This window comes from Mobula birostris, unplaced genomic scaffold (assembly GCF_030028105.1).
Source record: "Mobula birostris isolate sMobBir1 unplaced genomic scaffold, sMobBir1.hap1 scaffold_268, whole genome shotgun sequence".
NCBI lineage: Eukaryota > Metazoa > Chordata > Chondrichthyes > Myliobatiformes > Myliobatidae > Mobula > Mobula birostris.
Window position 1 is genome coordinate 140,166 of NW_027275732.1, and position 16,747 is coordinate 156,912.

A 16,747-nucleotide genomic window follows, 5' to 3' on the forward strand; every position below is an offset into this window, starting at 1 on the left:
AGACCCCCTCACTATAGGAAACATCCTCTCCACATATACTCAGTGTCCTCTGGTCCTAGACTCCCCCAATACAAATGCAAATAAATGTGATGTGCTAGATTTTCGTAGAACTGATCAAAATAGGACTACATGGTAAATGGTAGGGCATTAAAGAATGCTTTAGAACAGAGGGATCTAGGAATAATGATGCATAGTTCCCTGAATGTGGAATCTCATCTGGACAGGGTGGTGAAGAAAGCTTTTGGTCTGCTGGCCTTTATTAATCAGAGCATTGAGTATAGGAGTTGGGATATAATGTTGAAATTGTATAAGGCATTTGTAAGGCCAAATTTGCAGTATTGTGTACAGTCCTGGTCACCGAATTATCGGAAAGATGTCAACAAATTTGAGAGAGTACAGAGAAGATTTACTGGAATGTTACCTGGGTTTCATCTCCTGAGTTACAGAGAAAGGTTTAACAGGTTGGGTCTTTATTCTTTGGAACGTAGAAGGTTGAGGGGGAACTTGATAGCGGTGTTTAAAATTATGAGGGGGATTGATAGAGTTGACGTGGATAGGCTTTTTCCATTGAGAGTGGAGAAGATTCAAACAAGAGGGAATGAGTTGAGAGTTAAAGGGCAAAAGTTTAGGGGTAACACGAGGGGGAACTTCTTTACTCAGAGAGTGGTAGCTGTGTGGAACGAGCTTCCAGCAGAAGTGGTTGAGGCAGGTTCGATGTTGTCGTTTAAAGTTAAATTGGTTAGATATATGGACAGGAAAGGAATGGAGGGTTATGGGCTGAGTGCAGGTCGGTGGGACTAGGTGAGAGTAAGAGTTCGGCACGGACTAGAAGGGACGAGATGGCCGGTTTCCGTGCTGTAATTGTTATATGGTTATATGGTTAAAGGAAACATCCTCTCCACATCCACTCTGTCTGTGTCCTCTGGTCCTAGAGTTCCCCCACTATATGATATATCCTATCCGCATTCAGGGTGTCTTGGCCTTTCAGTGTTTAATAGGGTTCAATTTGTTCCCCACTGATCTCTCTCATCTCCCGAGTGCGGCGGTGGTCAGTCAGCATGGCGGATGTTACTGTAGTGGGGGAAAGTGACGAGTGAAAGGTGACGCGGGCAAGTGGTCCGAGGAGAAGAGGCTGGGAGTGCCTTGGCTTGCTCGCACTGGAGGTCAGAAGCGGGAGAGGGGAGTGTCGGGTGTGTGAGGATGGAGACGATTGTTCCCGGGAGGCAGCGCCGGACAAACACAACCAGTCAGGGTGATGCTTCAAGTTATTTTATTGAGTCTTTGCAAAAGCCACAAAAATGCAGAGCTTGTTCAACCACAGAAACGTCAGGGTGGGACACAATAGGGAAATGAACCAAACCCTTCCCAAGGAAAAGTGTTCCACTGGAAAAGCTATCGGTCGGAATCCATTCATTCCAATCGGAAACATTCCAACTGACAACCACGTGATCTAAGGAAATTGATGTCTTGAACCCATCCCTTCCAATGAGCCAGAATTCGAATGGGACCCGCCTCTCCCTAACAAATCCACTGCATTGAAACCAAGTTTTCCCGATGGACGGCGTCACGGCCCTGTGGGTTCTATACCAGGGCTCACGTTAGCCGGGTGGAGTCTGCTGACAAGTCCAGGCGGGTCGGACTCGCGGTGGGGGCGGCCGCGGGGGCTTTCAGAGAGCCGAAGATGCTGCTGTGTGTGCCCGAGTGACTGGAATGGGACAGGGTAGAAAGGGGCAGTGACGGGGGTAGTGACGTGATGCTGTGGTAGGGGTGTGTGTTGGAATGGGTCGTATTTGTGCAGAATCGCCACGCCAAGCTGCAAAGGTGGAGGATCTTCCTCCCGACGCCTCGCCGCCTCAGATCGCCCAGGGCGACAGCGTTGCGCCCCGGACCGCACGATTTACATAACTGCAGTCATTGGGAAGCGATTCACTCCACAGCACTTCTCCCCAAGGTAGAGGCGGAAATATCCCTGTCACGGAAAGTGGAATGGAAGAGGTTAGTGAGTTTCTGTGCCGTGAAGCGTGAATGGGATCTGATCCCGTACAGTATTTTCTGACTTCCAAGCTTGAAAAACTTACCCCCTCTCCCCATGTCCGTCCCCAGCTATTCCTCACGATCCAGTACGGCATCCCCCTTTCTAAAAAATCAGAAAACGGACAGAGTGAGATTCTCCTCCGAATCAGCGGCCGCACCCCTCACACTTCCTCGCTGAGCCCCGCGTCGCTGGCCCGTTCTCCAGGGGCCGGGCGCTGGAGTAGAGAGGGATCCGACGCACGGCGTGCGAGGGTAGGAGAGGCGCAGACCGGGCATTCAACCTTGTTCACAGGGAGAACCATCGCTGGGCACACCGAGGGCGTGGAGAACCAGGAATGTGAGAGTGGTCAGAGGGATTTACTCTGGGCGGTGGACGGGGAAGGCTAGGAAATGATTCAATGATTAACTGAGAAGAAGGAACACCGTGCGTTAATCAGAGATGAAAGTATAATAGCAATACAGTAGCTTAACTTTTAAATATGGAACAATGGTCGCTCTTTTACCCCGGCTCTGCTCCGCGCAGATACGCCCTTGGCACTGCGTGTTCTCTGCGTGTTAGCACTAAGCGAAGGCTCTGTTTGCAGTCCCAGGCGGAAGGGCGGGAGGATGAAGGGGATCTGGAGGGATTTTCCGCTTGGAGGAAAATGCTGTAGCAGCATTGGACAAGTGGTTGTATCACGGAGATAGAGCCGGCCAGAGATGAGTGAGGAGGAATTGATTTATCCGGAGGGTGGTGAACGGCCAAGCCATTGGGTTTAAAGCAGAGTTCAACAGATTCCTATTTAGTCCGGGTGTCAGGGAGAAGTGGGAGAATGGGTTTGGCAGTCATGATAAATGAACCACGATTGAATGGCGGAGTAGATTCGACGGGCCGAATGGCCTAATCCTGCTCCAACGTCTTACGGTCTTGTAAGGTCGAGGTGCTGGTCGCTGTTTGCGAATACTCCCAGTGCGTGGGGCGGGGGCGCGCGGCGTGAGATGCGCAGGGAGGTAGGATACAGAGATGGATAATTAGTAAATGTCTCTGTGTCTCCGACTTGATGAATGGCACAGCGCCCCGTCCACGGCACAGCGCCCCGCTGATCAGAGACGGGAGGTGGTACTCACGGTAGCCGAATCCCACAATGCACACGACGTGGTTCAATTTCCTCAAAGGGCACCTGAATGAGCTAGGACGCAGTATTCCCCTCCTGTAGGTCTGTGGGAAAGCGAGAAAATATAAGCGTCAGCTTCCTTTACAGCCTTACCCTTCGCCCACGGTCCCACGTCCTGTAGGTTAGGACGGGAGCTCGCTCAGCGTCGGGGATGAGCCCCAGGAATGGGATCGTGGGGTTCATTCGGAGCCAAAATGGGCCAAGCCGTGAGACACGTGGACAGGCATACAGACAAGGAGAGGACCCGGAGTGACGAGATTGGGTGGGAAGGACTTACTGGGTTGTAGGGCTGTTTCCACGCTGAAGGGTTAGAGTGAGAGAACGTGGACAGACAGAGGGGAGACCTCCAGTGAGTGAGTGAGCGAGAGAGAGAGAGATAGAGAGAACAGAGAGGGACGGGAGAGGACCTCTGGTGAGTATGTGAGGGAGAGAGAGAGAGACAGAGAGAACAAAGAGACATGGGAGAGGACGTCCAGTGAGTGAGTGTGAGTGAGAGAACAGAGTGAGAGTGGAAGAGGACCTCTAGTGACTGAGAGAGATAGAGAGAGGACAGAGAGAGATGGGAAAGGACCTCCAGTTAATGTGAGTGTGAGTGTGAGTGAGAGAGATAGAGAAGAGAACAGAGAGAGATGATAAATGACAAGGTTCCACACGGAAGGTTGGTTAGGAAGGTTCAATCGTTAGGCATTAATATCGAAGTAGTCAAATGGGTTCAGCAGTGGCTGGATGGGAGACGCCAGAGAGTAGTGGTGGATGACTGTGTGTCAGATTGGTGCCTCGGGGATCTGTACTGGCTCCAATGTTGTTTGTCATATTAATGATCTGGATGAGGGGGTGGTAAATTGGATTAGTAAGTATGGAGATGATACTAAGATAGGTGGCGTTGTGGCTAATGAAAGAGGTTTTCAAAGCTTGCAGAGAGATTTAGGCCAGTTAGAAGAGTGGGCTGAAAGATGGCGGATGGAGTCTAATGCTGAAAAATGTGAGGTGCTACATTTTGGTAGAACTAATCAAAATAGGACTACATGGTAAATGGTAAATGGTAGGGCATTGACGAATGCTGTAGAACGTAGGGATCTAGGAATAATGGTGCATAGTTCCCTGAGGGTGGAATTTCATGTGGACAGGGTAGTGAAGAAAGCTTTTGGTATGCTGGCCTTTATTAATCAGAGCAGTGAGTATAGGAGTTGGGATGTAATGTTGAAATTGTACAAGGCATTGGTGAGGCCAAATTTGGAGTATTGTGTACAGTTCTGGTCACCGAATTATAGGAAAGATATCAATAAAATTGAGAGAGTACAGAGGAGATTTACTAGAATGTTACCTGGGTTTCATCTCCCAAGTGACAGAGAAAGGTTGAAAAAGTTAGGTCTTTATCCTTTGGAACATAGAAGGTTGAGGCCCGACTTGATAGAGGTGTTTAAAATTATGAGAGGGATTGATAGAGTTGACGTGGATAGGCTTTTTCCATTGAGAGTGGGGGAGATTCAAACAAGACGACATGAGTTGAGAGTTAAAGGGCAAAAGTTTAGGGGTAACATGAGGGGGAACTTCTTTACTCGGAGAGTGGTAGCTGTGTGGAACGAGCTTCCAGCAGAAGTGGTTGACGCAGGGTCGATGTTGTCATTTAAAGTTAAATTGGACAGATATATGGACAGGAAAGGAATGGAGGGTTATGGGCTGAGTGCAGATCGGTGGGACTAGGTGAGAGTAAGAGTTCGGCACGGTCTAGAAGGGCCGAGATGGCCTGTTTCCGTGCTGTGATTGTTATATGGTTATATAGATGGAAGAGGACCTCTAGTTAGTGTGAGTGTGAGTGTGAGTGGCCCGCTAGTGAGTGTGTGAGAGACAGAAGAGAACAGAAAGAGATGCAAAGACCTCCAGTGAGCGAGAGAGAGAGAGAGAAGAGAGAGAACACAGAGAGAGATGGGAGAGGACCTCTAGTGAGTGAGAGAGTGGGAGAGAGAACAGAGAGAGATGGGAGAGAACGTCTGGACTATCTACGTCTGAGTTCCTGAGGCTGACCCGGGACTTGCACGACTGACATAGTGAAAACCGAGTGAAAGCTGCTAACATAAATAAGGAAGCATTGAACACCGCCATTTACACCCCCAGAGATGGAGGTCGTCCATTGCTGCCGAAAGCGTCCGCAGCGTGACGGGCTGTAAGTATTATTTGTAATATTCAGTGCTGTCTGCTGGAAAAAAAACTCTAAAATTCCCATTAAGTTGTCGAGCTTATTGTCATCCACGTGTGCAGGGATGGTGGGCGATGTTTCACGGTGAACGTTGCTGTCTTGGGGCAGAACGTCCAGTAGACACTACAAGTGGGTTTCTCTGACACCGTCATCCCGTTTGAAACCACGCTTCCCTGAGGACACCAGCCGAGGCCCCGCTCGACGGCGCTGCTGCACTGAATCGTAGCCGGGTGTTGAAAACCGTGGAGACAGCCAGCAGCGGTCTCGTCACATCTGTGCGGCGGGGGGTGGGAGCGAGAGAAATGGTCGCAGAAGGGGCAGAGAGTTGCGTCAGGGTTTATAGGAGGAGGGGGCGTAGATTCCTACAGGCGGGTGGGGATCTCGACTCTTTTCGTGCGATCGGGAGAAGCGAACAGCTTACTTTCAGCAGGACGGCGTTCATTGAGACGACAATGGGTCCTCTTCGGTACACCCACTTCTGCATTTCTGAAGGAGAAAAAGTGAAACGTCACAAAGAGGAGAGCTGTGGCCCTTCAGGCCTTCTCCCACCATTCTATCCCCCCTCAGCTTGAACGCCGCGCAGGCCGTACGTTATCGGGTATTTACACTGCAGGGTATTTGGCCCATCGAGTTGCGCCACGACTGCCCGCAATCCCAAACCCCAACTCGCAGCTAGTTCCTATCTAGCCTGTTCACATGACCCCCCAATTTCCACCCCCCACCCCCGTCATTCCCACCCTGACCCGCACACTGGGCAGGTTAAAAAGAAGGCAAACGTGACCCCGCAGCTTTTCTCGCAACAAATTCTCCCCTCAATTCGGCTGCCGGCAGACAGAACATTATCTCGTGATTTTCCCCGACGACATTCAGCCCATCAAGTTAGTGCTGCTCTCCCTGCAATCGTAACACCTACCCCATTTAACCAACAACCTTACCCCTCCGCCCTCCTCACCTTTCACTCACAGACCAGGGCTACGAGATTAGACCATAAGACCAAAAGATATAGGAGCAGAATGAGGCCATTCGGGCCATTGAGTCCGCTCCGCCATTTCATCACGGCCGATCCATTTTCCCTCTCAGCCTCAATTTCCTGCCTTCTCCCCGTATCCCTTCGCGCCCTGACTGAACAAGATTCTGACAACCTCTGCCATAAATATACGTAAAGACTTGCCCTCCACAGCCGCCTGTGCTAACAAATTCCACAGACAGACCGTTCTCTGACTAAAAAGATTCCTTCTCATCTCCGTTCTACAAAGAGATGACTCTCTATTCTGAGACTCTGTCTTCTGGTCTGAGACTCTCCCACCATAGGAAACATCCTCTCTACATTCACTCTATCGAGGCCTATCACCGCTCGATAGGTTTCTACGAGGTCGCCCCTCATTCTTCTGAATTCCAGTGAGTGCAGTCCCAGAGACACCGAACGCTCCTCATACGACAGGTACTTCACTCCCGGAATCATTTTCCTGAACCTCCTTTGAACCCTCTCCAGTGTCAGCACGTCCTTTCTTTTAAGATAACGGACCCAAACCAGCTCACAACACTCCAAGCGAGGCTTCGCCAGTGCTTTAGAAAGCCTTAATATTACCTCCTTGTGTTTTTACATATTCTAGTCCTCCTGAAACGACAGCTCTCTCTCTCTCACACACACACACACACACACACACACACACACACACACACACACACACACACACACACACACGCATATACACATACACGGATATACACACACACACACACACACACGCATACACACACACACACACACATGCACACACACACACACACACACACACACACATACACACACAGACAGACACAGACACACACACACACGCACACACACACACACACAGACACAGCACCAGTGGTCGGAATCGAACGCGGTTCACTGGAGCAGCTGGGCAGCCGAACTACCCGCTGAACCACAGCCAACGGGCCAGCCTCTGGCCCTCGTAAAAGGGCTTCCACAGCGAACCTACGGACCTGCCCCTTCAAACCGACTACGGGTCACGCCCTCTCCGCCTGTCTCTGCAAGTGTGCACGGCGACAAAAGCGACCGGTTTACAAAGTTCTCCCCACCCCCCACCCCCCCACCCCCACGCTCCAGTGCGCCCTCCAAACCATTCTGGTCTATTTGGCGAGTCGGGTTGGGGTAGGGGAAGAGAACAGCGAGAGGCACCGCGCTCTTGCCCCCCCCACCCCTTCCCCACCCTCTACACCCCGGATACTCACCTCGCTCATAAGGGGTGATGCATCGGAAGGTCTTTATCTTGGCGACACGTCTCTGGCGTACCTGTCTGCACCTACACTGCCTGGCCTTGTAGGGGTATCGCCTTTGAGACATCAATCCCCCTGTTAACAGAAAGCAGGATTATCTCCCTCCTCTTCAATTCCACCTCGCCTCCCCACAGACCGTCCTTGCACAACCCTGAGGAGGAGAGGATCCCAGAGACTCACCCGGCCCCCACGCTTAGAACACAGGGCGGATCACGGCATTGGGCCAACTCTTTACCCTCCTCTAAGATCAATCTAATCCTCCCCTTACACACAGCCCTCCATTTTTCTCACATCTTAAATGCCCCGAATGTATCAGCCTCTACCACCACCCCTGTCAGGGATCTGAAAACACTCAGCACAAGACGGTCCTACCCGCCTGAGTTTTATCTCCACCTCTAATTCTCCTCTTTCCGGTAATCTGCTTCCCCTTCGCCCTTCGTTTCCCCTTCCGACTAACGCGGTTCTCTGGAGCCGTTGGGCAGCCGCACTACCCTCTGAGCCACAGCCAACGGGCCAGCCTCTGGCCCTACGTTAACCCCGGTAACACCGCACCCAACCCCCCCCCCACGGGCACTCTTCCGTCACCTCCTCCCATCAACTCCCCGCATCTGACGCTGTACCCTTCCCCTCCACCTCACTCCCCCTATCACTATCACCAGCTCTCGCCTGGGTTCACCTATCCGCCTCACTCTTCCCCTCACCTGTCTATACTGGCTATCGCTCTTCTGCCCATCACAATCGAAAGGCGGAATAGCCCCCCTCCCCCCAGCCCCCAGCCCTGTTTTTCAAGCCGCTCCGCATCAGAAAGCGATCATCCAACTGCCCTGGCCAGTCCAGATCGCCTCGGGGTCCACCCCCACCACAGGCGATCTGTGATCTCAGATTGATTGAGTCTTGCCCCAAAGCCCTTCCCCTAAATGTCCGTCCTCCATCGCAGGGGCAGCCCGTTCCCCACCGGCCTCTCAAACACCGGTAACACTCCACCAGTCAGGCGGCATCCGCGGAGAGAGAGGCTGAGATAAAGTGTCACACTGGACCTGGTATTAGTGCCACGAGGGGGTGCAGGGAAGGGATATAGATGGGATAAGTGAATGGGCATGCGTACAGTTCTCCCCGGGTGCTCCGGTTGGTAGATTGTAACTTGCCCCGTGGTTAGTCTCGGGTTCAATTGCAGGTTGCGGGGCGGCGCAGCTCGAAGGGCTGCCGTGGAAATAAACATAAAATGAAGTGTTCCAGTTACCGAGAAAGCGCAGCGTGGGGAGGCAGATCGAGTGCACGGACCACGAAGAGGGAGGTCGGCAGATGAAGGCTCGTAACACCAGCATCGGAGCCTTCCTTAAGCCTGGTGTACATTTCAATCAGCCGCTGTGTCTGCTGCCTGATTTTTTTGGGGGGTCGGGGTGTGTGAAGAGAAACTGACCAGGATGAGAGAAGTCCTCAGTTATCCTGGCTGCTTCCTCGAGGCAGCGGGAATTGCAGATGGGGAGGCTAATATTAAGATCAGATGTTTGGGAAGGAGTAAGGATAAGGTGGGGGACGATAGATAACGGCCTCCCTCTAGCCTTATTCAATGCCTTTCAATGCTACAGAGAGAGGAGAGGAGAGGTTTGCGATTCCGTGTTACCATTCGGGCTTTCCGTGCAGTGTGCCAGTCTTCACAGGTCAGAAAGACAGAGAACATGCTTACCTAGACGTACTATACTGTAGAACGCGCTGAAGGGAAAACCACCTTTACAAGCCCTGTCGTACGAGTCACAGTCCAGGATCTCTGCGGACATAAACCAAAGGAGACTTCAGTCACGGCGACAGGGATGAGGTGTGTGTGTGTGTGTGTGTGTGTGTGTGTGAGTGTGTGAGTGTGTGTGTGTGTGTGAGTGTGTGTGTGTCTGTGTGTGTGTGTGTGTCTGTCTCTGTGTGCGTGTGTGTGTGTATGTGTGTGTGTGAGTGTGAGTGTGTGCGTGTCTGTCTCTGTGTGCGTGTGTGTGTGTGCGCGTGTGTGTGTGTGTGTGAGTGTGAGTGTGCGTGTGTGTGTGTCTGTGTGTGTGTGTCTGTCTCTGTGTGCGTGTGTGTGTATGTGTGTGTGTGTGTGAGTATGAGTGTGTGTGTGTGTGTCTGTGTGTGTGTGTGTGTGTCTGTCTCTGTGTGCGTGTGTGTGTATGTGTGTGTGTGAGTGTGAGTGTGTGTCTGTGTGTGTGTCTGTGTGTGTGTCTGTGTCTGTCTCTGTGCGTGTGTGTGTGTATGTGTGTGTGTGTGAGTGTGAGTGTGTGTGTGTCTGTCTGTGTGTGTGTGTATGTGTGTGTGTGAGTGTGTGTGTGAGTGTGAGTGTGAGTGTGTGTGTCTGTGTGTGTGTGTGTCTGTGTGTGTCTGTGTGCGGGTGGTTGGGGTTGAGCGGAATCGGGGCGGCAGGGGGGTGCGGGTTGGGGAGAGGGTGGTATACGCGGGCATTACCTTGCTCCGAGAGGACAGTCAGTGATTTCGTCTTCAAGTACCACAGCGACTCGACATTGGCAACGCACGCAAAAGCCCAGGACGCAGAGCACCTCCTCTGCAGGGAGAGATGAGAGCATGCATATGTTTTGTCTGTTCCTGTCTCTGCAATCTGGCCCCCCTCAGCAGCCTCCACCCACTCCCCAACTTCCACTCGACCTTCCCGCAGTTACCTGTTCTATTCCGGATTTTGTCTGTACACACTTTAACGGTTACACTCTATTCTGCGCGGTTATTGTCTTACCTTGTTCCACTTCAACGCACCGTGTAGTAAGAGCATATGACATAGGATTGGAAATACGCCATTCGGCTCACTGACCTGTTCCGCCGTTCCTCAACGGCTGATTTATTGTCCCTCTCAACCACATTTTCCTGCCTTCTCACGCAACCTTTGACACTCTGACTGACCTGCCGACGCCTGATTTAAATCTGCCCGATGACTTGTCCCCGACAGCTGTCTGTGGCAACAAATTCCACAGATTCACCAGCTCTGACAAAAGAAATGCATTGAACCATAGAACCATAGAACACTACAGCACAGAAAACAGGCCATTCGGCCCCTCTATGCTGTGCCGAAACTTTAATGTATTCCGCTACTCCCATTGACCTGCATGCAGTCCATAACCCTCCAGACCGCTCCCATCCATGTACCTATCCAATTTATTCTTAAAACTTAACAGCGACCCTGCTTTTACCACGTCTGAAAGCAGTTCGTTCAACACTCCCACCACTCTCTGAGTGAAGAAGTTCCCCCTAATGTTCCCCATCAACTTTTCCACTTTCACCCTAAAGCATTGTCCTCTCGTATTTATCTCTCCTAATCTAAGTGGAAAGAGCCTATTCACATTCACTCTGTCTACACCCCTCATAATTTTGCAAACCTCCTCATCTCCGTTCTTAACGGACACCCCTCTAAGCAGAGGCTGCTCCCTCCGGTCCTGGACTCTCCCACTATAGGAAACATCCTCTCCATATCCACTCTATCTGTGTCCTCTGGTCCTGGACTCTCCCACTATAGGAAACATCCTCTCCATATCCACTCTATCTGTGTCCTCTGGTCCTAGACTCCCCCACTATAGGAAACATCCTCTCCATATCCACTCTATCTGTGTCCTCTGGTCCTAGACTCCCCCACTATAGGAAACATCCTCTCCACATCCACTCTATCTGTGTCCTCTGGTCCTAGACTCCCCCACTACAGGAAACATCCTCTCCACATCCACTCTATCTGTGTCCTCTGGTCCTAGACTCTCCCACTATAGGAAACATCTTCTCCACATCCACTCTATCTGTGTCCTCTGGTCCTAGACTCTCCCACTATAGGAAACATCGTCTTTACATGCACTCTATCTGTGTCCTCTGGTCCTAGACTCTCCTACTAAAGGAAACTGTCGAAGTTCTGAAACAGAAGTTGGGACGCACCTGATTTCTGACCACAGTTACAGCTCCTCTGCTACGCCAGTCCCATTGGCGTATTGTCCGACATTCTGTCAGGGGTTCGGCCATGGGTATCTTCGTCATCTCCTCCATCCAGGATGAGTCGTTCATCATTACCGGGTTGAGGTAGAACTGATTGAATTCTTCGTCTGAGGAGCGGGGAAGGAAGGGATGCATTTTAGAATTATCGACGTTTCTGCCCAGGCGCAGGCAGTTCCTCTGGAGGCGTGGGGTCGTGGGCTGGAGGTTTATGGCTGGCAGGCCTGGGAATGCTGGGCTTCAGATGTACTGCACTGGAGCCCGTGCTTCGGCCCTCTTTGTGCCAACTCTGATGCCAAATTCAATTCTCTTCATCTGCCTGCACGGGAGCCACATCCCTCTATTCCCTGCATGTCTGCGTGTCTGCCTAAATGCCGTTTACATACCACGCTTGTAGCGGCTTTCCGCACCGCCCTGCAAGCCCATTCCGGACTCCCACCACTGTGTAAAATATCTGCCCTCACATCTCCCCTAAACTTTTCCCTTCACCCCTTCTCAAAGATTGTCTCGTCTGGGTAGCCTCGTTTCAAAGATGTTCCCTCTTCTATTTGACCCGTGCACTCTTGGAACAGGACCATCAGTCTCATTCCGGACTATGCTTAACAACTTTATGAACTTTTGCTGGAGAAAACAACCCAAGTTTGGCCAACTTCTCCTGACATGTAATACTGATTTATCGAGACAGCACCTTCTCTGATGAACACAGCAGATTCTAGAATCGCAGCTTGTCAGACAGCGTCTGTGGTGATGGAAGCAGGGAGAGTGCTGCAAAACAAAGTTCCTTTCTTCCACAGTGGCGCAGAGGGTTGAGCCACTGCGTCAGTGATCCAGAGATCCGGGTTCGATCCCCGTCTCCAGTCATGTGTGTGTGTGTGTGTGTGTGTGTGTGTGTGTGTGTGTGAGAGAGAGAGAGAGAGAGATACGTGTGTGTGAGAGAGAGAGAGAGATACGTGTGTGTGAGTGAGAGAGAGAGACAGAGAGAGATACGTGTGTGTGTGTGTGTGTGTGTGAGAGAGAGAACGATAAGTGTGTGTGAGTGAGAGAGAGAGAGATACGTGTGCGTGAGAGAGAGAGAGATACGTGTGTGTGTGAGAGAGAGACAGAGAGAGATACGTGTGTGTGTGAGAGAGAGAGAGAGAGATACGTGTGTGTGTGAGAGAGAGAGAGAGATACGTGTGTGTGTGAGAGAGAGGGAGAGAGAGACAGAGAGAGCGATACGCGTGTGTGTGGGAGAGAGAGAGAGGGAGAGAGAGAGATACGTGTGTGTGTGAGAGAGAGAGAGAGGGAGAGAGAGATACGTTTGTGTGTGAGAGAGAGGGAGAGAGAGACAGAGAGAGCGATACGTGTGTTTCTGTGTGTGACAGAGAGGGAGAGAGAGAGAGAGATACGTGTGTGTGTGAGAGAGAGAGAGATACGTGTGTGTGTGTGAGAGAGAGAGAGAGATACGTGTGTGTGTGTGAGAGAGACAGAGAGAGATACGTGTGTGTGTGAGAGAGAGGGAGAGAGAGACAGAGAGAGCAATACGTGTGTGTGTGTCTGAGAGAGAGAGGGAGAGAGAGAGAGAGATACGTGTGTGTGTGTCAGAGAGAGAGAGAGGGAGAGAGAGATACGTTTGTGTGTGAGAGAGAGGCAGAGAGAGACAGAGAGAGCGATACGTGTGTGTGTGTGAGAGAGAGAACGTGTGTGTGTGTGAGAGAGTTATGAGTGTGTGAGTGTGAGAGAGATACGTGTGTGTGAGAGAGGGAGAGATACGTGTGTGTGTGAGAGAGAGAGAGAGATACGTGTGTGAGTGAGAGAGATACGTGTGTGTGTGAGAGAGAGAGAGAGATACGTGTGTGTGTGAGAGAGAGAGATACGTGTGAGTGTGTGAGAGAGAGAGAGATACATGTGTGTGTGAGAGGGAGAGAGCGATACGAGTGTGTGTGTGTGTGAGAGAGAGAGAGAGAGAGAGATACATGTGTGTGTGAGAGGGAGAGAGCGATACGTGTGTGTGTGCGTGTGAGAGAGAGAGAGAGCGGTACGTGTGTGTGAGAGAGAGAGAGTTATGTGTGTGAGTGTGAGAGAGATACGTGTGTGTGTGAGTAGAGTTATGTGTGTGTGAGAGAGAGAGGGGTACGTATGTGTGAATCACTGTAATTAACCAACCGGCTCAATGGGCTTTTGGGCAGGTCCAAATTCACACCGGCCATTTGGCATGGAGAGCAGGTGCTGTGCTGTGCGAATGTGGACCGGACTCTCCCACAGCCGCACGGGTGGGGAGGGGTGTTGTGTCACAACAGGCTGCCGGTACCTGTCATGTCACTGAATTCGGTGATTCCATGCTCGGCCGTTCCTGTGTCGTCCTTCTCAAACATCTGAGCCTTCTTCATGTTCTCCACAAAGATCTGGAAACGGCGATTCTCTTCTGCCGAGAGAGAGGGAGTGTGTAAGGAGAGGGAGAGAGGGGAGAGGAGGATGAGAGTGAGAGGCAGAGATAAAGAGGTGAGAGAAATGTAAAGTGTGTGTGTGGGGACAGAGAGAAAGTGAGAAGGGACAGAATGAGGAGGAGAGAGTGGGGCGAGGAGGAGAGTGTGAATGTGTAAGAGAGAGCAGGACAGAGAAAAAGGGAGTGGGGGAGGGTGTAGAAGGGGTTGTTGGTGCCCAGTAGAACCCTCTGTTCCTCCACCCCTCTCTCCCTCCCTCCCCACTCCCTTTGCCCGACCCCCTTCTCCCCATCCCTTCCCGGGACAGAACGAGTCCGGTTCCCCTTACCTTCCTCTCCGTCATAACTCCTGTTGTAAGCCACTTTGAACTCCTCGAAATCGGACCGCATTTGGAACTGGGGACGGAAGAAGTTGCCGTTAGTCGGGAATCTCCTTCCCTCAATCCGTGTCGCTGGGAACCTCTGAGAAGGCCATCCCAGCCCTGAGCAGTGCGGGCCGCCCCCGCCCGCCCTCTCCCCGGTACGGACACACCCTTGGTGTGGAGGGCGTGGAGGGCGACGGGGTTAGTGAAGGTGCGGTAGAGGGGAAGGGGACAGTGTGGAAGTGGCCGTGGTGGTTGATGCAGTGGAGGGGGATGAAACTGTCGAGAATACGGGAGTGAAGAGGAATGGAGGGGGGGCGGTTTAGAGGGGAGGGGAGTGAGGAGTGGTGGAGGGGGTTGTAGGGGGATAGATGGGGATGGAGAGGGAGGGGGATGGGGACGGAGTGGGGAGCGAAAGGAAAATACAGGGCAGTGAGGGGACAGGCGGTAGGGGAGTGAGGTCAAGGGCGAGGGAGGGCACTGAGGGGAAGGGAAATGAGGTGGAGCAGTGGCGAGGGAGGGAGGCCGGATGGGGTGAGGACAGGAAGTGTTGGGGGAGGGAACGGAGGGAGTGAGTGTGGAGTTGAAGTGAGTGCGTGTGGACGGTGGGGGATGAGTGGTTGTGTTGGGTGAAGGGAGGGAAGACGGACGCAGAGTTTGAAACGGGATGAAAAGGAACCGAGAGGAATGGGCGATGCTGTTGGATGGGGTGGGGTGGGGGGGGGGTCTCTGCAAGAGTGGGGCAGAGGTTTAGGTTGAGTGGTGAAAGGCTGAGCAGGAATCTGAGCGGTAAATTCTACACCCAGCGGGTACTGAATGCATGGGACGAGCTGCCGGGTGAAGTAAGGGTGAGCCGGATTATTCCCAGGGCAGCTCCATCCGTCCACATTCGGAAGGGACCGTGATGGGCCAGTACCGAACGCAGGGCGGGCACCGTGGTCGGCAGCGACTGGTTGAGCCGAATGGCCTGTCCCCTCCGAGACCCCGCAGCGGTGAGACTCTCCAGCACTACCGCTGTTCAGCAGCCGCCTCGGCTGCCTGGTGTCCCGGGTCGTTGGCGAGCGGGTCCCCCAGGGTCCCGACGTCCCGCTCCGAAACGGCCGAAGGGACCTCATGGTCAGCGCGCCTCGGCGCTCCCTCACTCACCATCGCCTCATCTTCTGGCAGATCCGCCGGGGAGGAGCACCGAGACGGGAGGACCTGGGTCGCCACCAGGCAGGCAACGAGAAGCCGGAACATTGCGATATCCGCACCCGATACCGAACAACAGAGCAGGACCTGGAGTTGGGGGTGAGAGTGATAAAACAATTTCGAACCGATGGGCGGCTCAGAAAATTGTACAAGGGTCGCGCCCTTCCGTGGGGCGGAGTTCCCTCAGCACCCCACCACAGTGCGAACCTCCTCCTCACCGCCTCTCACAGCGCAGCCCTCCCTGACTCAGAATGGAGCACCGTCATGACTCCTCTGACCATTAGGAACCCCCTCCCTCCCTCCCGTCCCACTCCCCTCTCAACACGGATCCCTCAAACCCTTCCTACGGTGCGGAGTCCCCCCTCACCAGCACTGCTCCCCACCCCTCCGCTTACACTGTGCGGAGATCCTGCCTGATTTGCCCCTCCAGCAGTGCGGTGGTCTCACCCCCTGACTGTCCCGGAGCGCAGATCTCCCTCACACCCCACCTCGGTGAGGGATCCCTCCTCACTCGCGCCTCCCTCAGCACTGACACCAGGGGTGCCTCACTGCACTGAGCTGGGTGGGGGAGACGGTGACTGACTGAGAGGGAGATCGACATCCTCTGCCCCACCCGTCAGACTAGCCCCGTTCCAGGAAGCCAGTCTCTCCAAGGACGAACACTGGCAATTCCTGACATCGTGCTCACTCACCACACTCGTTCGGACAACTCCAGCCGCTGTGGTGGACTGCAAGGATGTCTACCGTCTCTTATAGTCCCTGTCTGGCCCCTTCCCCCCCCCCCTCCCATCTGATCCTATCAACCCCCCGCCCCCGTCCAACGGACACCCCGAACTGATAAGGACCTGAACGATGTTACAATCCCACTTCCCCCTTCCACCAACGGTCGCCCACCGTCGCCCACTTCCCCCCACCCTCCTGAACTGCTCGGACGTTAGTAACCCTCTCCTCGGCCCTCTCTACTGAAGCAGCAGCCCTCGCCGCTCTGCCTCAGAATCTGAGGAATGCGTTGCCACAGTCGACTGTGGAGGCAAACTCACTGAGTGAATTTAGAGCAGAGGTCGATAAGCTCTTGATTAGACAGGCCTTGAAAGGTTATAGGGAGAAGGCAGGAGAATGGGGTTGAGATGGATAATAAATC

The 16,747-nt window shown here is 52.9% G+C and overlaps 1 protein-coding gene across 1 annotated transcript; it reads right to left on the reverse strand.

The window, feature by feature from the left end:
- Window positions 1-1,253: 1,253 nt before the first annotated feature.
- LOC140192801 (cathepsin F-like) lies at window positions 1,254-16,369 on the reverse strand. The gene is made up of 12 exons (XM_072250279.1): window positions 16,299-16,369; window positions 15,562-15,693; window positions 14,383-14,449; window positions 13,922-14,035; window positions 11,578-11,741; window positions 10,117-10,213; window positions 9,356-9,436; window positions 7,624-7,743; window positions 5,807-5,871; window positions 3,142-3,232; window positions 2,079-2,137; window positions 1,254-1,969 (listed from the first exon to the last, which is right to left on the reverse strand). The coding sequence occupies exons 2-12, from the start codon at window positions 15,652-15,654 to the stop codon at window positions 1,898-1,900; spliced, it is 1,023 nt and encodes a 340-aa protein (XP_072106380.1). The 5' UTR covers window positions 15,655-15,693; window positions 16,299-16,369; the 3' UTR covers window positions 1,254-1,897.
- Window positions 16,370-16,747: the final 378 nt, after the last annotated feature.

Coding starts and splice junctions, on each gene's coding strand:
- LOC140192801 (XM_072250279.1), bottom strand. CDS start 15,654: ATGTTCCGGCTTCTCGTTGCCTGCCTGGTGGCGACCCAGGTCCTCCCG. Junction 14,450..15,561: donor TGCCAGAAGATGAGGCGATG/GTGAGTGAGGGA, acceptor TTCCGTCCCCAG/TTCCAAATGCGGTCCGATTT. Junction 9,437..10,116: donor GACTGTCCTCTCGGAGCAAG/GTAATGCCCGCG, acceptor TTATGTCCGCAG/AGATCCTGGACTGTGACTCG.